This window comes from Petromyzon marinus (genome assembly GCF_048934315.1).
Source record: "Petromyzon marinus isolate PM22_M1 ecotype Great Lakes invasive population chromosome 76 unlocalized genomic scaffold, UKy_Petmar_22M1.pri1.0 chr76_unloc.2, whole genome shotgun sequence".
Classification (NCBI taxonomy): domain Eukaryota; kingdom Metazoa; phylum Chordata; class Hyperoartia; order Petromyzontiformes; family Petromyzontidae; genus Petromyzon; species Petromyzon marinus.
In genome coordinates, this window is record NW_027422619.1 from 13,569 (window position 1) to 39,607 (window position 26,039).

General features: G+C 49.9%; 1 protein-coding gene across 1 annotated transcript in view; it reads left to right on the plus strand.

The window, feature by feature from the left end:
- Positions 1 to 476: 476 nt before the first annotated feature.
- Positions 477 to 26,039, plus strand: part of LOC142908205 (adhesion G-protein coupled receptor F3-like) — a gene marked incomplete at its 5' end in the record, with an annotated part of 38,137 nt that continues 12,574 nt past the window's right edge. The window contains 5 exons of the mRNA XM_076058541.1: positions 477 to 664; positions 2,707 to 2,901; positions 8,131 to 8,365; positions 11,589 to 11,793; positions 13,010 to 13,202. Of these exons, the coding sequence (XP_075914656.1) occupies positions 477 to 664; positions 2,707 to 2,901; positions 8,131 to 8,365; positions 11,589 to 11,793; positions 13,010 to 13,202 (1,016 nt within the window). The remainder of the gene's footprint in view (positions 665 to 2,706; positions 2,902 to 8,130; positions 8,366 to 11,588; positions 11,794 to 13,009; positions 13,203 to 26,039) is intronic.

The window sequence follows — 26,039 nt, forward strand, 5'->3', positions numbered from 1 at the left end:
TTGTTGATGTTGATGTTGTTGATGATGATGTTGTTGATGTTGTTGTTGTTGATGTTGTTGTTGATGATGTTGTTGATGTTGATGATGTTGATGTTGTTGATGATGTTGTTGATGTTGTTGTTGTTGTTGTTGATGTTGTTGATGTTGTTGTTGATGTTGTTGATGATGATGTTGTTGATGTTGCTGTTGTTGATATTGTTGATGTTGTTGTTGTTGATATTGTTGATGTTGTTGTTGTTGATGTTGTTGATGTTGATGATGTTGATGTTGTTGATAATGATGATGTTGTTGTTGTTATTGTGGTTGTTGTTGATGTTGTTGTTGTTGTTGATGTTGTTGATGTTGTTGATGTTGTTGTTGTTGATATTGTTGATGTTGTTGTTGTTGATATTGTTGATGTTGTTGTTGTTGATGTTGTTGTTGTTGATATTGTTGATGTTGTTGTTGTTGATGTTGTTGTTGTTGTTGCCGTGAAGAGGTGGAGCCGACCTGCCCGGCAGACGACCCCTGGCCCGCCACTCCCGTGGGCCAGGCGTCCTTCCTGGCGTGTGGCGACGATTATGACGGCTGGGAGCGGAGAGACTGCGGGGAGAGGGCAGAGTGGGGGGAGCCCGTCAGAAACTGCACCTCCACGGGACTCGTGGACATCCTCACCAACATCACGGTACACTCACTCAGACACTCACTCACTCAGACACTCACTCACTCAGACACTCACTCAGACACTCACTCAGACACTCACTCAGACACTCACACAGACACTCACTCAGACACTCACTCACTCAGACACTCACTCAGACACTCACTCACTCACTCAGACACTCACTCACTCACTCAGACACTCACTCACTCAGACACTCACTCACTCAGACACTCACTCACTCAGACACTCACTCACTCAGACACTCACTCTCTCAGACACTCACTCACTCAGACACTCACTCACTCTCTCAGACACTCACTCACTCAGACACTCACTCAGACACTCACTCAGACACTCACTCACTCACTCAGACACTCACACAGACACTCACTCAGACACTCACTCACTCACTCAGACACTCAGACACTCACTCACTCAGACACTCACTCACTCAGACACTCACTCAGACACTCACTCAGACACTCACTCAGACACTCACTCACTCACTCAGACACTCACACAGACACTCACTCAGACACTCACTCACTCACTCAGACACTCAGACACTCACTCACTCAGACACTCACTCACTCAGACACTCACTCAGACACTCACTCAGACACTCACTCAGACACTCACTCACTCACTCAGACACTCACACAGACACTCACTCAGACACTCACTCACTCACTCAGACACTCAGACACTCACTCACTCAGACACTCACTCACTCAGACACTCACTCAGACACTCACTCAGACACTCACTCAGACACTCACTCACTCAGACACTCACTCAGACACTCACTCAGACACTCACACACTCACTCAGACACTCACTCACTCAGACACTCACTCACTCAGACACTCACTCAGACACTCACTCAGACACTCACTCACTCAGACACTCACTCACTCAGACACTCACTCACTCAGACACTCACTCTCTCAAACACTCACTCACTCAGACACTCACTCACTCACTCAGACACTCAGACACTCACTCACTCAGACACTCACTCAGACACTCAGACACTCACTCACTCACTCAGACACTCACTCACTCAGACACTCACTCTCTCAGACACTCACTCACTCAGACACTCACTCAGACACTCACTCTCTCAGACACTCACTCACTCAGACACTCACTCACTCAGACACTCACTCACTCAGACACTCACTCAGACACTCACTCAGACACTCACTCTCTCAGACACTCACTCAGACACTCACTCACTCAGACACTCACTCACTCACTCAGACACTCACTCACTCAGACACTCACTCACTCAGACACTCACTCACTCAGACACTCACTCAGACACTCACTCTCTCAGACACTCACTCAGACACTCACTCACTCAGACACTCACTCAGACACTCACTCAGACACTCACTCACTCAGACACTCACTCAGACATTCACTCACTCACTCAGACACTCACTCTCTCAGACACTCACTCACTCAGACACTCACTCAGACACTCACTCAGACACTCACTCAGACACTCACCCACTCACCCACTCACTCAGACACTCACTCACTCACTCAGACACTCACTCACTCAGACACTCACTCAGACATTCAGACACTCACTCAGACACTCACTCACTCAGACACTCACTCAGACATTCAGACACTCACTCAGACACTCACTCACTCAGACACTCACTCAGACATTCAGACACTCACTCAGACACTCACTCACTCAGACACTCACTCAGACACTCACTCACTCACCCACTCACTCACTCACTCAGACACTCACTCAGACACTCACTCACTCACCCACTCACTCAGACACTCACTCACTCACTCAGACACTCACTCAGACACTCACTCAGACATTCAGACACTCACTCAGACACTCACTCACTCAGACACTCACTCAGACACTCACTCACTCACTCAGACACTTACTCACTCAGACACTCACTCAGACACTCACTCACTCAGACACTCACTCACTCACTCACCCACTCACCCACCCACCCACTCACCCACCCACCCACCCACTCACCGACCCACCCACTCACCCACCCACCCACCCACGTGTCCAGCTGGTGGAGCAGGGGTTGGTGTCTGTGGAGGAGGAAGGCCCGGCCCTCATGAAGGAGCTGTCGGCCATCACGAGTGCTGGCGAGGGCCCTGCCGGCCTCCTCTACGGCGATGTCCGGGCCGCCTCCGGCGCCCTCCAGGCCATGGCCAGGGCCTCCGAACAGCAGCAGGCCCTGTTCAATCGTGAAGTCACAATGGTGGGTGTGGTGACGTCACAATGGTGGGTGTGGTGACGTCACAATGGTGGGTGTGGTGACGTCACAATGGTGGGTGTGGTGGGTGTGGTGGTGTCACAATGGTCGGTGTGGTGACGTCACAATGGTGGGTGTGGTGACGTCACAATGGTGGGTGTGGTGACGTCACAATGGTGGGTGTGGTGGTGTCACAATGGTCGGTGTGGTGACGTCACAATGGTGGGTGCGGTGACGTCACAATAGTGGATGTGGTGGGTGTGGTGGTGTCACAATGGTGGGTGTGGTGACGTCACAATGGTGGGTGCGGTGGGTGTGGTGGTGTCACAATGGTGGGTGCGGTGACGTCACAATGGTGGGTGTGGTGACGTCACAATGGTGGGTGTGGTGGGTGTGGTGGTGTCACAATGGTGGGTGTGGTGACGTCACAATGGTGGGGGTGGTGGGTGTGGTGGTGTCACAATGGTGGGTGTGGTGACGTCACAATGGTGGGTGCGGTGGGTGTGGTGGTGTCACAATGGTGGGTGTGGTGACGTCACAATGGTGGGTGTGGTGGGTGTGATGGTGTCACAATGGTGGGTGTGGTGACGTCACAATGGTGGGTGTGGTGGGTGTGATGGTGTCACAATGGTGGGTGTGGTGACGTCACAATGGTGGGTGTGGTGACGTCACAATGGTGGGGGTGGTGGGTGTGGTGGTGTCACAATGGTGGGTGTGGTGACGTCACAATGGTGGGTGTGGTGGGTGTGGTGGTGTCACAATGGTGGGTGTGGTGACGTCACAATGGTGGGTGTGGTGACGTCACAATGGTGGGGGTGGTGGGTGTGGTGGTGTCACAATGGTGGGTGTGGTGACGTCACAATGGTGGGTGTGGTGGGTGTGGTGGTGTCACAATGGTGGGTGTGGTGACGTCACAATGGTGGGCGCGGTGCCGTCACAATGGTGGGCGCGGTGGGTGTGGTGGTGTCACAATGGTGGGTGCGGTGACGTCACAATGGTGGGTGTGGTGGGTGTGGTGGTGTCACAATGGTGGGTGCGGTGACGTCACAATGGTGGGTGCGGTGACGTCACAATGGTGGGCGCGGTGACGTCACAATGGTGGGTGTGGTGGGTGTGGTGGTGTCACAATGGTGGGTTCGGTGACGTCACAATGGTGGGTGCGGTGACGTCACAATGGTGGGCGTGGTGCCGTCACAATGGTGGGTGTGGTGGGTGTGGTGGTGTCACAATGGTGGGTGCGGCGACGTCACAATGGTGGGTGCGGTGACGTCACAATAGTGGGTGCGGTGACGTCACAATGGTGGGTGTGGTGGCGTCACATTGGTGGGTGTGGTGGGTGTGGTGGTGTCACAATGGTGGGTGTGGTGGGTGTGGTGGTGTCACAATGGTGGGTGCGGTGACGTCACAATGGTGGGTGTGGTGGCGTCACAATGGTGGGTGCGGTGACGTCACAATGGTGGGTGTGGTGGCGTCACAATGGTGGGTGTGGTGGGTGTGGTGGTGTCACAATGGTGGGTGCGGTGACGTCACAATGGTGGGTGCGGTGACGTCACAATGGTGGGCGCGGTGACGTCACAATGGTGGGTGTGGTGGGTGTGGTGGTGTCACAATGGTGGGTTCGGTGACGTCACAATGGTGGGTGCGGTGACGTCACAATGGTGGGCGTGGTTCCGTCACAATGGTGGGTGTGGTGGGTGTGGTGGTGTCACAATGGTGGGTGCGGTGACGTCACAATGGTGGGTGCGGTGACGTCACAATAGTGGGTGCGGTGACGTCACAATGGTGGGTGTGGTGGCGTCACATTGGTGGGTGTGGTGGGTGTGGTGGTGTCACAATGGTGGGTGTGGTGGGTGTGGTGGTGTCACAATGGTGGGTGTGGTGGGTGTGGTGGTGTCACAATGGTGGGTGCGGTGACGTCACAATGGTGGGTGTGGTGGCGTCACAATGATGGGTGCGGTGACGTCACAATGGTGGGTGTGGTGGCGTCACAATGGTGGGTGTGGTGGGTGTGGTGGTGTCACAATGGTGGGTGCGGTGACGTCACAATGGTGGGTGCGGTGACGTCACAATGGTGGGCGCGGTGACGTCACAATGGTGGGTGTGGTGGGTGTGGTGGTGTCACAATGGTGGGTTCGGTGATGTCACAATGGTGGGTGCGGTGACGTCACAATGGTGGGCGTGGTGCCGTCACAATGGTGGGTGTGGTGGGTGTGGTGGTGTCACAATGGTGGGTGCGGTGACGTCACAATGGTGGGTGCGGTGACGTCACAATAGTGGGTGCGGTGACGTCACAATGGTGGGTGTGGTGGCGTCACATTGGTGGATGTGGTGGGTGTGGTGGTGTCACAATGGTGGGTGTGGTGGGTGTGGTGGTGTCACAATGGTGGGTGTGGTGGGTGTGGTGGTGTCACAATGGTGGGTGCGGTGACGTCACAATGGTGGGTGTGGTGGCGTCACAATGGTGGGTGCGGTGACGTCACAATGGTGGGTGTGGTGGCGTCACAATGGTGGGTGTGGTGGGTGTGGTGGTGTCACAATGGTGGGTGCGGTGACGTCACAATGGTGGGTGCGGTGACGTCACAATGGTGGGCGTGGTGCCGTCACAATGGTGGGTGTGGTGGCGTCACAATGGTGGGTGTGGTGGGTGTGGTGGTGTCACAATGGTGGGTGTGGTGGGTGTGGTGGTGTCACAATGGTGGGTGTGGTGGGTGTGGTGGTGTCACAATGGTGGGTGCGGTGACGTCACAATGGTGGGTGTGGTGGCGTCACAATGGTGGGTGCGGTGACGTCACAATGGTGGGTGTGGTGGCGTCACAACGGTGGGTGTGGTGGGTGTGGTGGTGTCACAATGGTGGGTGCGGTGACGTCACAATGGTGGGTGCGGTGACGTCACAATGGTGGGCGTGGTGCCGTCACAATGGTGGGTGTGGTGGCGTCACAATGGTCGGTGTGGTGGGTGTGGTGGTGTCACAATGGTGGGTGCGGTGACGTCACAATGGTGGGTGCGGTGACGTCACAATGGTGGGTGTGGTAGCGTCACAATGGTGGGTGTGGTGGGTGTTTTGACGTCACAATTGTGGGTGTGGTGGCGTCACAATGGTGGGCGTGGTGAGTGCTGTGACATCACAATAGTAGGTGTCGTGACGTCATAATGTTGGGTATGGTGAGCGGTGTGGGAACGTCACCCACCCATCACTACTCACCACCACCACCCACCACCACCCACCCACACCACCACCCACCACCACCATCTACCCACCACCACCACCCACCACCACTATCTACCTACCACCACCCACCACCACCACCCACCACCACCACCCACCACCACCATCTACCCACCACCACCCACACCACCACCCACCACCACCATCTACCCACCACCACCACCCACCACCACTATATACCTACCACCACCCACCACCACCACCCACCACCACCACCCACCACCACCACCCACCACCACCACCATCTACCCACCACCACCACCCACCACCACCATCTACCTACCACCACCACCCACCACCACCACCCACCCACACCACCACCACCACCACCCACCACCACCACCCACACCACCACCACCCACCACCACCCACCCACCACCACCCACACTACCACCACCCACCACCACCACCACCCACCCACACCACCACCACCACCCACACTACCACCACCCACCACCACCACCCACCCACACCATCACCACCACCCACCCACACCACCACCACCCACCCACCACCACCACCACCACCCACCCACCACCACCACCACCCACCACCACCCACACCACCACCACCACCACCACCCACCCACATCACCACCCACCCACCACCACCCACCCACCACCACCCACCACCACCCACCACCACCACCACCACCCACCACCACCACCACCACCCACCCACACCACCACCCACCCACCACCACCCACCCCGCCCACCACCACCACCCACCCACCACCACCACCCACCACCACCACCCACCACCACCCACCCCGCCCACCACCACCACCCACCACCACCCACCCACCACCACCACCACCACCACCCACCACCACCCACCACCACCACCCACCACCACCACCACCACCCACCCACACCACCACCCACCCACCACCACCACCACCACCCACCCACACCACCACCCACCCACCACCACCCACCCACCACCACCACCACCCACCCACACCACCACCCACCCACCACCACCCACCACCCACCACCACCACCACCACCACCACCCACCCACACCACCACCCACCCACCACCACCACCACCACCCACCCACACCACCACCCACCCACCACCACCCACCCACAACCACCACCCACCCACCACCACCCACCACCACCACCCACACCACCACCACCACCACCACCCACCCCACCACCACCACCACCACCCACCACCACCACCACCACCCACCACCACCACCACCACCCACCCACCACCACCACCACCCCCCACACCACCACCACCACCACCACCACCCACCCACCACCACCACCACCACCCACCACCACCACCACCACCCACCCACCACCACCACCACCCACACCACCACCACCACCACCCACCCACCACCACCACCACCCACACCACCACCCACCACCACCACCACCCCACCCACCACCACCACCCACCACCACCACCACCACCCAACACCACCACCACCCATACCACCACCACCCACCCACCACCACCACCACCCACACCACCACCACCCCCCCACACCACCACCCACCACCACCACCACCACCACCACCCACCACCACCACCACCCACCACCACCCACACCACCACCACCACCACCACCCACCACCACCACCCACCCACCCACCACCACCACCACCACCCACCCACCACCACCACCACCACCCACCCACCCACACCACCACCACCACCACCCACCCACACCACCACCACCACCACCCACCCACACCACCACCACCACCACCACCCACCCACCACCACCACCACCACCCACCCACCCACACCACCACCACCACCACCCACCCACACCACCACCACCCACACCACCACCACCACCACCCACCACCACCACCACCACCCACCACCACCACCACCACCCACCACCACCACCACCCACCACCACCACCACCACCACCCACCACCACCCACCACCACCACCCACCACCACCACCCACCCACCCACCACCACCACCACCACCCACACCACCACCACCACCCACACCACCACCACCCCCTGCAGGACTTTCTGACATCCGCCAGCAACCTTCTGGACTCGGCCCTGGCGCTCACCTGGCAACGCCTGCAAAGCTTCCGCGACATGGACAGCTCCACGCTCATCGCCTCCGTGGAGAGCTTCACGGCAGCCATCGACGGCCGCGAGGAGGTGGTGAAGGAGGAGGTGGAGGAGGAGGTGGAGGAGGTGGAGGAGGAGGTGGAGGAGGGGAAATTCCCTCGCTCCAGGATCCAGCGGCAAGGTGCGACCACAGAGACCCATAGAGACCTCATAGAGACCTCATAGAGACCTCATAGAGACCTCATAGAGACCTCATAGAGACCTCATAGAGACCCCATAGAGACCCATAGAGACCCATAAAGACCCATAGACACATAGAGACACACAGAGACCCATAGAGACCCACAGAGACCCATAGAGACCCATAGAGAACCACAGAGACCCACAGAGACACACAGAGACCCATAGAGACCTCATAGAGACCTCATAGAGACCTCATAGAGACCCATAGAGACCCATAGAGACATAGAGACCCATAGAGACCCATAGAGACCCATAGAGACCCATAAAGACCCATAGACACATAGAGACACACAGAGACCCATAGAGACCCACAGAGACCCATAGAGACCCATAGAGAACCACAGAGACCCACAGAGACACACAGAGACCCATAGAGACCCATAGAGACCCATAGAGACCCATAGAGACCCACAGAGACATAGAGACCCATAGAGACCCATAGAGAACCATAGAGACCCATAGAGACCCATAGAGACCCACAGAGACCCATAGAGACCCACAGAGACCCATAGAGACCCACAGAGACATAGAGACCCATAGAGACACATAGAGACCCATAGAGACCCATAGAGACCCATAGAGACTCATAGAGACTTACAGAGACACACAGAGACCCATAGAGACATAGAGACCTCATAGAGACCCATAGAGACCCACAGAGACCCATAGAGACCCATAGAGACCCCATAGAGACCCATAGAGACCCACAGAGACCTCATAGAGACCCATAGAGACCCACAGAGACCCATAGAGACCCATAGAGACCTCATAGAGACCCACAGAGACCGATAGAGACCCATAGAGACCCATAGAGACCCATAGAGACCCACAGCGACCCATAGAGACCCACAGAGATCCATAGAGACCCATAGAGACCCATAGAGACCCATAGAGACCTCATAGAGACCCATAGAGATCCACAGAGACCCATAGAGACCCATAGAGACACACAGAGACCTGATAGAGACCCATAGAGACCCACAGAGACCCATAGAGACCCATAGAGACCCATAGAGACCCACAGAGACATAGAGACCCACAGAGACCCATAGAGACCCATAGAGAACCATAGAGACCCACAGAGACCCATAGAGACCCATGGAGAACCATAGAGACCCATAGAGACCCATAGAGACCTCATAGAGACCCCATAGAGACCCATAGGGACCTCATAGAGACCCATAGAGACCCATAGAGACCCATAGAGACCTACAGAGACACATAGAGACCTCATAGAGACCTCATAGAGACCTCATAGAGACCCCACAGAGACCCACAGAGACCCATAGAAACCCACAGAGACCCACAGAGACCCATATAAACCCACAGAAACCCACAGAGACCTATTGAAACCCACAGAAACACACAGAGACCCATAGAGACCCATAGAGACCCACAGAGACCCATAGAGACCCACAGAGACCCATAGAGACCCAAAGAGACCTCATAGAGACCTCAGAGAGACCCATAGAGACCTACAGAGACACACAGAGACCCATTGAGACCCATAGAGACCCACAGAGACCCATAGAGACTCACAGAGACCCACAGAGACTCACAGAGACTCATAGAGACCCATAGAGACACACAGAGACTCGCAGAGACCCACAGAGACACACACAGAGACACACAGAGACCCATAGAGACTCACAGAGACCCACAGAGACTCACAGAGACTAACAGAGACTCATAGAGACCCACAGAGACACACAGAGACTCACAGAGACACACAGAGACTCACAGAGACACACAGAGACCCACAGAGACACACAGAGACTCACAGAGACACACAGAGACCCACAGAGACCCACAGAGACACACAGAGACTCACAAAGAGACACAGAGACTCACAGAGACACACAGAGACTCACAGAGACCCACAGAGACACAGAGAGACCCACAGAGACCCACAGAGACCCACAGAGACACAGAGAGACTCACAGAGACCCATAGAGACTCACAGAGACCCACAGAGACTCACAGAGACACACAGAGACCCATAGAGATACACAGAGACCCACAGAGACTCACAGAGACTAACAGAGACTCATAGAGACCCACAGAGACACACAGAGGCTCACAGAGACACACAGAGACTCACACAGAGACACACAGAGACCCATAGAGACTCACAGAGACCCACAGAGACTCACAGAGACTAACAGAGACTCATAGAGACCCACAGAGACACACAGAGACTCACAGAGACACACAGAGACTCACAGAGACACACAGAGACCCACAGAGACACACAGAGACTCACAGAGACACACAGAGACCCACAGAGACCCACAGAGACACACAGAGACTCACAAAGAGACACAGAGACTCACAGAGACACACAGAGACTCACAGAGACCCACAGAGACACAGAGAGACCCACAGAGACCCACAGAGACCCACAGAGACACAGAGAGACTCACAGAGACCCATAGAGACTCACAGAGACCCACAGAGACTCACAGAGACACACAGAGACCCATAGAGATACACAGAGACCCACAGAGACTCACAGAGACTAACAGAGACTCATAGAGACCCACAGAGACACACAGAGGCTCACAGAGACACACAGAGACTCACAGAGACACACAGAGACCCACAGAGACCCACAGAGACCCACAGAGACACACAGAGACTCACAGAGAGACACAGAGACTCACAGAGACACACAGAGACACAGAGACTCACAGAGACCCACAGAGACACATAGAGACCCACAGAGACCCACAGAGACCCACAGAGACGCACAGAGACTCACAGAGACCCATAGAGACCCACAGAGACCCACACTCACAATCGTCACCGGCAACGTCACAAATCGTCACCGGCGACGTCACAAATCGTCACCGGCGACGTCACAAATCGTCACCGGCGACGTCACAAATCGTCACCGGCGACGTCACAAATCGTCACCGGCGACGTCACAAATCGTCACCGGCGACGTCGCAAATCGCCACCGGCGACGTCGCAAATCGCCACCGGCGACGTCGCAAATCGCCACCGGCGACGTCACAAATCGTCACCGGCGACGTCACAAATCGTCACCGGCGACGTCGCAAATCGTCACCGGCGACGTCGCAAATCGCCACCGGCGACGTCGCAAATCGTCACCGGCGACGTCACAAATCGTCCCACTCCCTCCCCGCGTGATGCCCCAGGCTCCGAGCAGTCGTTCGTGGTGAGGACCCCGAACATCGTGCTGATGGGCACTCACTACCGCGAGGACGCCGGCCCCGCCGGGTCCACGGGGGCCTACGCCAAGTCCCTAGCCGTGTCCGGGCTGACGGCCACGGTGGACATCGACGCGGACACCATCGCGGACATCTACAGGGAGAACATGTCCATCGCCAGCGTCGCCTTTGGGTCAGTGGCGGGGACGCGGCACGGTGACACTCGGCGGTGCCGTGAGACGGTGGTGGTGGTGGTGGTGAGGGTGGTGAGGGTGGTGGTGGTGGTGGTGGTGAGGGTGAGTCTACGGTGGTGGTGGTGAGTCTATGGTACAGTGGTGGTGGTGAGTCTACAGTGGTGGTGGTGGTGGTGAGTCTACGGTGGTGGTGGTGAGTCTACGGTGGTGGTGGTAGTGGTGGTGGTTGTGAGTCTACGGTGGTGGTGGTGGTGGTTGTGGTTGTGATTCAATGGTGCAGTGCTGAGTCTATGGTACAGTGCTGAGTCTATTGTGCAGTGTTGAGTCTATGGTGCAGTGCTGAGTCTATGGTGCAGTGCTGAGTCTATGGTGCAGTGCTGAGTCTATGGTGCAGTGTTGAGTCTATGGTACATTGCTGAGTCTATGGTGCAGTTCTGAGTCTATTGTGCAGTGTTGAGTCTATGGTGCAGTGTTGAGTCTATGGTGCAGTGTTGAGTCTATGGTGCAGTGTTGAGTCTATGGTGCAGTGCTGAGTCTATGGTGCAGTGCTGAGTCTATGGTGCAGTGCTGAGTCTATGGTGCAGTGCTGAGTCTATGGTGCAGTGCTGAGTCTATGGTGCAGTGCTGAGTCTATGGTGCAGTGCTGAGTCTATGGTGCAGTGCTGAGTCTATGGGTGGCAGTGCTGAGTCTATGGGTGGCAGTGCTGAGTCTATGGTGCAGTGCTGAGTCTATGGTGCAGTGCTGAGTCTATGGTGCAGTGCTGAGTCTATGGGTGGCAGTGCTGAGTCTATGGTGCAGTGCTGAGTCTATGGGTGGCAGTGCTGAGTCTATGGTGCAGTGCTGAGTCTATGGGTGGCAGTGCTGAGTCTATGGTGCAGTGCTGAGTCTATGGGTGGCAGTGCTGAGTCTATGGTGCAGTGCTGAGTCTATGGTGCAGTGTTGAGTCTATGGGCAGTGCTGAGTCTATGGTGCAGTGCTGAGTCTATGGTGCAGTGCTGAGTCTATGGTGCAGTGTTGAGTCTATGGTGCAGTGCTGAGTCTATGGGTGGCAGTGCTGAGTCTATGGGTGGCAGTGCTGAGTCTATGGGTGGCAGTGCTGAGTCTATGGGTGGCAGTGCTGAGTCTATGGGTGGCAGTGCTGAGTCTATGGGTGGCAGTGCTGAGTCTATGGGTGGCAGTGCTGAGTCTATGTCCCTCAATGTCTCTGCGCGCAGGACGCTGGCCGGTATCCTGCCCCTGCGGCTGAGCGAGGGGTTGGACGCTGACTCGACTCCTCAAGGCATCGTGCTGAGCACCGTGGTGAACCGCGCTCAGCCAGACTCCCAGAGGCGGCTCACGCTCACCCTGCCCATCACCAACAACAGCGTGCCGCACCCGGAGTTTACATGCGTCTTCTGGGACTTCGCAGTGAGTGGAACCCGCTCGCTCGCTCATTCGACACTCACTCATACTCTCACTCACTTATACACTCACTCACTTATACACGCACTCACTTATACACTCACTCATACACTCACTCACTTATACACTCACTCACTCACTCATACACTCACTCACTCATACACTCACTCATACACTCACTCACTTGCACACTCACTCACTCATACACTCACTCATACACTCACTCATACACTCACTCACACACTCACACAATCACTTACACACTCACTCACTTATACACTCACTCACTCACTTATACTCACTCACTCATACACTAACTCACTCACTTATACACTCACTCACTTATACACTCACTCATACACTCACTCTTACACTCGCTCACTCACTCACTCACACAATCACTCACTCATTCACTCACACATTCACTCATACATTCGCCTACCCACTCATTCATACACTCACTCACCCACTCACTCATACACTCACTTTCCCACTCAATCATACACTCACTCATACACTCACTCATACACTCACTTACCCACTCACTCATACACTCACTTACCCACTCATTAATACACCCACTCACTTACCCACTCACGCATACACTCACTCATACACTCACTTACCCACTCACTCATACACTCACTTACCCAATCATTCACTCACTCACCCACTCACTCATACACTCACTTACCCACTCATTCATACACTCACTCACACATTCACTCATACACTCACTTACCCACTCATTCATACACTCACTCACTCACCCACTCACTCACTGATACGCTCACTCACTCGCTCATATTCTCACCCACTCATTCACCCAATCAGCCACATGCTCACTCATCCACTCATTCACTCGCTCGTATGCTCACCTATCCACTCATCTAAAACAACTCGCCACCCACTCACTCACTCACCCCACCCACTCGCTCACCCCACCTCTCCTTAGAGCCCCAAACTACCCTGCACCTCCGGTTAAGACAGTTTGATACCTAAGGTGTCAAAGACGCACAACATACACCCACCCACACACCCCCTCATTCACTCGTACACTCACTCACTCATACACTAGCTCACACGCACCCACTTACTCATTAACCCCCTCATTCATCCACCCACTGCCTCCAACTGCCCAGTAGCATCCTTCACAAGCCCCCTCCACAGAGGCCAATCTTGACACCGCTGGTACCAGTCATCAGCAAGTCCACTCAACTCCATATCCTCTCGGACCACATCACTCCATCTCTTCTCTAGCCCGTGCCGCGCCCGTTTAGCCCTTTCTATCTGGCCGAACAAAAGCTGTTTGGGCGTGCGGTGGCTGGGCATGCGGGCTACATGACCCAGCCAACGCAGCCTTGCCTGCCGGAGGAGCTCACTGATGGGATTGTGTCCAGAACTATAAAGGATTTGTGAGCTCCTCACACGATCCAGCCTGGTTAAATCCAGGATAGATCGTAGGCAGGCCAGCCTGACTGTTTATAACCGGATAAGATGTTCCATTAGGGGGGTCCACGTTTAGCAAGCACAGAGAAGGCTGGGCATGACTGTGGCCGAGAAGACCTGAACCTTAGTGCAGAGCGACAGACCAGGTAGCTTCCACACAGCGTTACGCAACCGATGAAAAGATATTGCCGTTCGACTGATTCGGAGTGAGACCTCCGCTGTCAAACTGGAGCCGGTCATAAGCACACTGCCCAGGTATGGAAACCTCTCCACTCTCTCCACAACTGCCCCATCACCAATGGGGAGTTGTGGGGGTGGAGTGTTCGATGGTACAAATTACCCAGGCAGGTGCTTAGTCTTGGAGGGGCTGATGGTAAGGCCCCATCTCTTAGTGGCACGCTCCAGTCTCAGCAGCAGCGTCTCCAACTCATCATCAGAGTGAGCAGCAATCATCATATCATTGGCATACGTAACATAGTTGACCAATAGGGAGACATCCCTTGATCGCACCCGGACATTGATCAGCCTCCCATTGTATCTGTTCCAGATGGAAATTCCTCCAGTACAGCCATGGAAAGTTTATTGAACTACGTGGTTGAAAGAGATGTTAAATAATGTGGGAGCCAGAAGACATCCCTGTCGCACCCCAAGGTGAACAGGGAATGGATCCGACTCCCAGCCACGCAGCTTTAACCGGGCCCGCTCACCATCATGAAGGTCCTTAATGATCGTGAGCAAAGAGTCAGGGACTCCGAAAGCACGAAGAACAACCCAGAGCCCAGGCCTACTGATGGTATCGTAGGCCTTGACCAGGTCAATAAAGCAGAGATGTAGGTCTTGTTGGAATTCCCTACACCTCTGCTGTAGCAAACGGACAGAAAATATGGCATCTGTGCAGGACCGCCCTTTCCTGAAACCGCATTGGGGCTCCGCAAGCCTCTCCTCAGCGTGCCTGGCAAGGCGATGTTGAATAATCCTTGCCAGGACCTTTCCTGGCACACTGAGGAGTGAGATGCCCCTGTAGTTGTTACAGTCTGTGCGGTCCCCCTTCTTAAAGAGGGGGACCACCAGGGCATCCTTCCAATCCTGCGGAACCCGTCCAGTGGTCCAGACTGTTATCATGATATCGTAAAGCAGCCTCAGCAGGGTCATCCCAACTTTAACCCACGATGTTTTCTGGGCTGATGGATTTCCCCTCCCCCAAGACCTCACAGAAATGCCCAGCAAATCTGCAAACCTGTTCTTTGGGGGTCAGAGATCAGATCACCTTTCCCCTAATAATTGTGATAGGAGTTAAATAGAGATTTGTGATCGCGGGACACTGAGGCAGACTCTATCTCCTCAGCAACGCGCGACCACCACCCATCCTTGCAGCGCCTCACGGCTCTCCGAACCTCCGAGCGAAGGCTGCAGTAAGCCTCCTCATCCTCCGACGTGGGATGCTGTAGACGATGACAGTGGGCCTGTCGCTTTTTCTCAACTATCCTGAACACCTCCCCCTCAGCCAAGGTCTCTGGGGAGGTCTGGACCGCGTACCCAAAGCAGCCATTGCAGCTGCATGAGTCACAGTCCTAAACCTCGCCCATTTACCCTCGACATCAGGAGGAGTGGGGGAGGATGCCAACTCCAGCAGCAAGCGATGTTGACATTATCGCTTGCAACTTTCATCAGCTACAGTGAGGGAAAAAAGTATTTGATCCCCTGCTGATTTTGTACGTTTGCCCACTGACAAAGAAATGATCAGTCTATAATTTTAATGGTAGGTTTATTTTAACAGTGAGAGACAGAATAACAACAAAAAAATTCCCCAAAAACGCATGTCAAAAATGTTATATATCGATTTGCATTTTAATGAGGGAAATAAGTATTTGACCCCCTCTCAATCAGAAAGATTTCTGGCTCCCAGGTGTCTTTTATACAGGTAACGAGCTGAGATTAGGAGCACACTCTTAAAGGGAGTGCTCCTAATCTCAGCTTGTTACCTGTATAAAAGACACCTGTCCACAGAAGCAATAAATCAATCAGATTCAAAACTCTCCACCATGGCCAAGACCAACGAGCTCTCCAAGGATGTCAGGGACAAGATTGTAGACCTACACAAAGCTGGAATGGGCTACAAGACCATTGCCAAGCAGCTTGGTGAGAAAGTGACAACAGTTGGTGCGATTATTCGCAAATGGAAGAAACACAAAAAACTGTCAATCTCCCTCGGCCTGGGGCTCCATGCAAGATCTAACCTCGTGGCGTTGAAATGATCATGAGAACGGTGAGGAATCAGCCCAGAACTACACGGGAGGATCTTATCAATGATCTCAAGGCAGCTGGGACCATAGTCACCAAGAAAACAATTGGTAACACACTACACCGTGAAGGACTGAAATCCTGCAGCGCCCGCAAGGTCCCCCTGCTCAAGAAAGCACATATACATGCCCGTCTAAAGTTTGCCAATGAACATCTGAATGATTCAGAGGGCAACTGGGTGAAAGTGTTGTGGTCAGATGAGACCAAAATAGAGCTCTTTGGCATCAACTCAACTCGCCGTGTTTGCAGGAGGAGAAATGCTGCCTATGACCAAAAGAACACCATCCCCACCGTCAAACATGGAGGTGGAAACATTATGCTTTGGGGGTGTTTTTCTGCCAATGGGACAGGACAACTTCACCGCATCAAAGGGACGATGGACGGGGCCATGTACCGTCAAATCTTGGGTGAGAACCTCCTTCCCTCAGCCAGGGCATTGAAAATGGGTCGTGGATGGGTATTCCAGCATGACAATGACCCAAAACACACGGCCAAGGCAATAAAGGAGTGGCTCAAGAAGAAGCACATTAAGGTCCTGGAGTGGCCTAGCCAGTCTCCAGACCTTAATCCCATAGAAAATCTGTGGAGGGAGCTGAAGGTTCGAGTTGCCAAACGTCAGCCTTCGAAACCTAAATGACTTGGAGGTCTGCAAAGAGGAGTGGGACAAAATCCCTCCTGAGATGTGTGCAAACCTGGTGGCCAACTACAAGAAACGTCTGACCTCTGTGATTGCCAACAAGGGTTTTGCCACCAAGTACTGAGTCATGTTTTGCAGAGGGGTCAAATACTTATTTCCCTCATTAAAATGCAAATCAATTTATAACATTTTTGACATGCGTTTTTCTGGATTTTGTTGTTGTTATTCTGTCTTTCAGTGTTCATATAAACCTACCATTAAAATTACAGACTGATCATTTCTTTGTCAGTGGGCAAACGTACAAAATCAGCAGGGGATCAAATACGTACAAGCCCATGGGCTGCACAGAAGTCTAGCAGCCTCCTACCGTTGTTATTGAGCTGATCTGGCCCATTGCCTTCCAATCACTCCAGACCAGGTGCCAGCATCATGACCAACTCGGGCATTGAAGTCACCCAACAAGATGACTCTATCCCGAGGGGCCATTTTAGCCAGCACCTGTGACAGGAGGTCATAGAAGGCATCTGACTCATCGGCTTTTCCTGCATCCCTCCACGGATGTTCGTCTTCGGTGGGGGCATAAGTAACCACGACCACCACTCCTCGCCTCCGATTGATGGGAAGGCGAGCCCAAAGTAGCCTGAGGCTTACAGCTTCCCACACCTCACCGCCACGCTCCCACGCCCCCTTCATTCTTTTGTTCAGAAGAAGAGCCACACCCTGTTGTTTGGCAGTCTGCTGCCCCGAGTAGAGGACTGTCCACCCCTCATGGTGGCAGGAGCCAGAGCCGGTCCACCGGACCTCCAGAATTCCACGGAGATCCAGGCGGTACCGGTCCAGCTCCTGACAGGGAAGCGGCAGCCTCTCCTCCGCAGTGAGCATTCGAACATTCCACGTGGCCACACGAAGTGGCTTTTCGTTGTTTCTGGAGGAGCCCCGAGGGTAGAGATTCAATCTCCTGGCTCGGCCAATTGGGGTTTGGCCAGGAGACGTCATAGACGCCTGGCCCCCCGGGGCCTCCGGCACAAGCCCAGTTAGATGTTTTTTCACGTAGTTTTGCGGTCGTTCTATTTGAAGGTGGAGGGGTTACCAGCCCCTCGTACCTATCCAGAGCCCACTTTTGGCCGCTGTGGTGGCTAAAAGTGCCAAGAGGACAATAGCCAATCACAATCGACCCCTTCCCCACCCCCCAATGACGCTGCTCACCACAGCGTTACCGTCCAACAACGACGAGGAGGGTAGGGGGTTGTTTTTGCCGTACACCACACAAACACACAAACACACAAACACACAACACACAAACAGTCAACACAGAAACAACAGACAATCAGCCCACAAACACACAAACACACAAACACACAAACAACAGACAATCAGTCAACACACAAACACACAAACACACAAGCAACAGACAGTCAACACACAAACACACAACACACAAACAGTCAACACACAAACACACAACACACAAACACACAACACACAAACAACAGACAATCAGCCCCTAAACAAACAACACACAAACAACAATCAGCCCGCAAACACACAAACGCACAACACACAAACAACAGACAATCAGTCAACAAACACACAAACACACAAACGACAACCAGCCCACAAACACACAAACACACAAACAACAAACAATCAGTCAACACACAAACACACAACACACAAACACACAAACAACAAACAATCAGTCAACACACAAACACACAACACACAAACACACAAACAACAGACAATCAGTCAACACACAAACACACAAACAACAGACAATCAATCAACACACAAACACACAAACACACAAACAACAGACAATCACTCAACACACAAACACACAAACACACAAACAACAGACAAACAGTCAACACACAAACACACAACACACAAACAACAGACAATCAGCCCCTAAACAAACAACACACAAACAACAATCAGCCCGCAAACACACAAACGCACAAACACACAAACAAACAATCAGTCAACACACAAACACACAACACACAAACAACAGAAAATCAGCCCCTAAACAAACAACACACAAACAACAATCAGCCCGCAAACACACAAACGCACAAACACACAAACAACAAACAATCAGTCAACACACAAACACACAAACACACAAACAACAGACAATCAAATTTTGATTTAAAGCTTTCGTGACTGCAGTAATTCATATTCTTAGTTTTTTCGGTAAAGTCACGTGACTTTACCGAAAAAACTAAGAACAGACAATCAGTCAACACACAAACACACAAACAACAGACAATCAGTCAACACACAAACACACAAACAACAGACAATCAATCAACACACAAACACACAAACACACAAACAACAGACAATCACTCAACACACAAACACACAAACAACAGACAAACAGTCAACACACAAACACACAAACAACAGACAATCAATCAACACACAAACACACAAACACACAAACAACAGACAATCACTCAACACACAAACACACAAACAAACAATCAGTCAACACACAAACACACAACACACAAACAACAGACAATCAGCCCCTAAACAAACAACACACAAACAACAATCAGCCCGCAAACACACAAACGCACAAACACACAAACAACAAACAATCAGTCAACACACAAACACACAAACACACAAACAACAGACAATCAAATTTTGATTTAAAGCTTTCGTGACTGCAGTAATTCATATTCTTAGTTTTTTCGGTAAAGTCACGTGACTTTACCGAAAAAACTAAGAACAGACAATCAGTCAACACACAAACACACAAACAACAGACAATCAATCAACACACAAACACACAAACAACAGACAATCAATCAACACACAAACACACAAACACACAAACAACAGACAATCACTCAACACACAAACACACAAACAACAGACAAACAGTCAACACACAAACACACAAACAACAGACAATCAATCAACACACAAACACACAAACACACAAACAACAGACAATCAGTCAACACACAAACACACAAACAACAGACAATCAGTCAACACACAAACACACAAACAACAGACAATCAATCAACACACAAACACACAAACAACAGACAATCACTCAACACACAAACACACAAACACACAAACAACAGACAAACAGTCAACACACAAACACACAACACACAAACAACAGACAATCAGCCCCTAAACAAACAACACACAAACAACAATCAGCCCGCAAACACACAAACGCACAAACACACAAACAACAAACAATCAGTCAACACACAAACACACAAACACACAAACAACAGACAATCAAATTTTGATTTAAAGCTTTCGTGACTGCAGTAATTCATATTCTTAGTTTTTTCGGTAAAGTCACGTGACTTTACCGAAAAAACTAAGAACAGACAATCAGTCAACACACAAACACACAAACAACAGACAATCAATCAACACACAAACACACAAACAACAGACAATCAATCAACACACAAACACACAAACACACAAACAACAGACAATCACTCAACACACAAACACACAAACAACAGACAAACAGTCAACACACAAACACACAAACAACAGACAATCAATCAACACACAAACACACAAACACACAAACAACAGACAATCAGTCAACACACAAACACACAAACAACAGACAATCAGTCAACACACAAACACACAAACAACAGACAATCAATCAACACACAAACACACAAACACACAAACAACAGACAATCACTCAACACACAAACACACAAACAACAGACAAACAGTCAACACACAAACACACAACACACAAACAACAGACAATCAGCCCCTAAACAAACAACACACAAACAACAATCAGCCCGCAAACACACAAACGCACAAACACACAAACAACAAACAATCAGTCAACACACAAACACACAAACACACAAACAACAGACAATCAAATTTTGATTTAAAGCTTTCGTGACTGCAGTAATTCATATTCTTAGTTTTTTCGGTAAAGTCACGTGACTTTACCGAAAAAACTAAGAACAGACAATCAGTCAACACACAAACACACAAACAACAGACAATCAATCAACACACAAACACACAAACAACAGACAATCAATCAACACACAAACACACAAACACACAAACAACAGACAATCACTCAACACACAAACACACAAACAACAGACAAACAGTCAACACACAAACACACAACACACAAACAACAGACAATCAGCCCCTAAACAAACAACACACAAACAACAATCAGCCCGCAAACACACAAACGCACAAACACACAAACAACAAACAATCAGTCAACACACAAACACACAAACACACAAACAACAGACAATCAAATTTTGATTTAAAGCTTTCGTGACTGCAGTAATTCATATTCTTAGTTTTTTCGGTAAAGTCACGTGACTTTACCGAAAAAACTAAGAACAGACAATCAGTCAACACACAAACACACAAACAACAGACAATCAATCAACACACAAACACACAAACAACAGACAATCAATCAACACACAAACACACAAACACACAAACAACAGACAATCACTCAACACACAAACACACAAACAACAGACAAACAGTCAACACACAAACACACAAACAACAGACAATCAATCAACACACAAACACACAAACACACAAACAACAGACAATCAGTCAACACACAAACACACAAACAACAGACAATCAGTCAACACACAAACACACAAACAACAGACAATCAATCAACACACAAACACACAAACACACAAACAACAGACAATCACTCAACACACAAACACACAAACAACAGACAAACAGTCAACACACAAACACACAACACACAAACAACAGACAATCAGCCCCTAAACAAACAACACACAAACAACAATCAGCCCGCAAACACACAAACGCACAAACACACAAACAACAAACAATCAGTCAACACACAAACACACAAACAACAGACAATCAAATTTTGATTTAAAGCTTTCGTGACTGCAGTAATTCATATTCTTAGTTTTTTCGGTAAAGTCACGTGACTTTACCGAAAAAACTAAGAACAGACAATCAGTCAACACACAAACACACAAACAACAGACAATCAATCAACACACAAACACACAAACAACAGACAATCAATCAACACACAAACACACAAACACACAAACAACAGACAATCACTCAACACACAAACACACAAACAACAGACAAACAGTCAACACACAAACACACAAACAACAGACAATCAATCAACACACAAACACACAAACACACAAACAACAGACAATCAGTCAACACACAAACACACAAACAACAGACAATCAGTCAACACACAAACACACAAACAACAGACAATCAATCAACACACAAACACACAAACAACAGACAATCACTCAACACACAAACACACAAACACACAAACAACAGACAAACAGTCAACACACAAACACACAACACACAAACAACAGACAATCAGCCCCTAAACAAACAACACACAAACAACAATCAGCCCGCAAACACACAAACGCACAAACACACAAACAACAAACAATCAGTCAACACACAAACACACAAACACACAAACACACAAACAACAGACAATCAAATTTTGATTTAAAGCTTTCGTGACTGCAGTAATTCATATTCTTAGTTTTTTCGGTAAAGTCACGTGACTTTACCGAAAAAACTAAGAACAGACAATCAGTCAACACACAAACACACAAACAACAGACAATCAATCAACACACAAACACACAAACAACAGACAATCAATCAACACACAAACACACAAACACACAAACAACAGACAATCACTCAACACACAAACACACAAACAACAGACAAACAGTCAACACACAAACACACAAACAACAGACAATCAATCAACACACAAACACACAAACACACAAACAACAGACAATCAGTCAACACACAAACACACAAACAACAGACAATCAGTCAACACACAAACACACAAACAACAGACAATCAATCAACACACAAACACACAAACACACAAACAACAGACAATCACTCAACACACAAACACACAAACACACAAACAACAGACAAACAGTCAACACACAAACACACAACACACAAACAACAGACAATCAGCCCCTAAACAAACAACACACAAACAACAATCAGCCCGCAAACACACAAACGCACAAACACACAAACAACAAACAATCAGTCAACACACAAACACACAAACACACAAACAACAGACAATCAAATTTTGATTTAAAGCTTTCGTGACTGCAGTAATTCATATTCTTAGTTTTTTCGGTAAAGTCACGTGACTTTACCGAAAAAACTAAGAACAGACAATCAGTCAACACACAAACACACAAACAACAGACAATCAATCAACACACAAACACACAAACAACAGACAATCAATCAACACACAAACACACAAACACACAAACAACAGACAATCACTCAACACACAAACACACAAACAACAGACAAACAGTCAACACACAAACACACAAACAACAGACAATCAATCAACACACAAACACACAAACACACAAACAACAGACAATCACTCAACACACAAACACACAAACAACAGACAAACAGTCAACACACAAACACACAACACACAAACAACAGACAATCAGCCCCTAAACAAACAACACACAAACAACAATCAGCCCGCAAACACACAAACGCACAAACACACAAACAACAAACAATCAGTCAACACACAAACACACAAACACACAAACACACAAACAACAGACAATCAAATTTTGATTTAAAGCTTTCGTGACTGCAGTAATTCATATTCTTAGTTTTTTCGGTAAAGTCACGTGACTTTACCGAAAAAACTAAGAACAGACAATCAGTCAACACACAAACACACAAACAACAGACAATCAATCAACACACAAACACACAAACAACAGACAATCAATCAACACACAAACACACAAACACACAAACAACAGACAATCACTCAACACACAAACACACAAACAACAGACAAACAGTCAACACACAAACACACAAACAACAGACAATCAATCAACACACAAACACACAAACACACAAACAACAGACAATCAGTCAACACACAAACACACAAACAACAGACAATCAGTCAACACACAAACACACAAACAACAGACAATCAATCAACACACAAACACACAAACACACAAACAACAGACAATCACTCAACACACAAACACACAAACAACAGACAAACAGTCAACACACAAACACACAACACACAAACAACAGACAATCAGCCCCTAAACAAACAACACACAAACAACAATCAGCCCGCAAACACACAAACGCACAAACACACAAACAACAAACAATCAGTCAACACACAAACACACAAACACACAAACAACAGACAATCAAATTTTGATTTAAAGCTTTCGTGACTGCAGTAATTCATATTCTTAGTTTTTTCGGTAAAGTCACGTGACTTTACCGAAAAAACTAAGAACAGACAATCAGTCAACACACAAACACACAAACAACAGACAATCAATCAACACACAAACACACAAACAACAGACAATCAATCAACACACAAACACACAAACACAAAAACAACAGACAATCACTCAACACACAAACACACAAACAACAGACAAACAGTCAACACACAAACACACAAACAACAGACAATCAATCAACACACAAACACACAAACACACAAACAACAGACAATCAGTCAACACACAAACACACAAACAACAGACAATCAGTCAACACACAAACACACAAACAACAGACAATCAATCAACACACAAACACACAAACACACAAACAACAGACAATCACTCAACACACAAACACACAAACACACAAACAACAGACAAACAGTCAACACACAAACACACAACACACAAACAACAGACAATCAGCCCCTAAACAAACAACACACAAACAACAATCAGCCCGCAAACACACAAACGCACAAACACACAAAAAACAAACAATCAGTCAACACACAAACACACAAACACACAAACAACAGACAATCAAATTTTGATTTAAAGCTTTCGTGACTGCAGTAATTCATATTCTTAGTTTTTTCGGTAAAGTCACATGACTTTACCGAAAAAACTAAGAACAGACAATCAGTCAACACACAAACACACAAACAACAGACAATCAATCAACACACAAACACACAAACAACAGACAATCAATCAACACACAAACACACAAACACACAAACAACAGACAATCACTCAACACACAAACACACAAACAACAGACAAACAGTCAACACACAAACACACAAACAACAGACAATCAATCAACACACAAACACACAAACACACAAACAACAGACAATCAGTCAACACACAAACACACAAACAACAGACAATCAGTCAACACACAAACACACAAACAACAGACAATCAATCAACACACAAACACACAAACACACAAACAACAGACAATCACTCAACACACAAACACACAAACAACAGACAAACAGTCAACACACAAACACA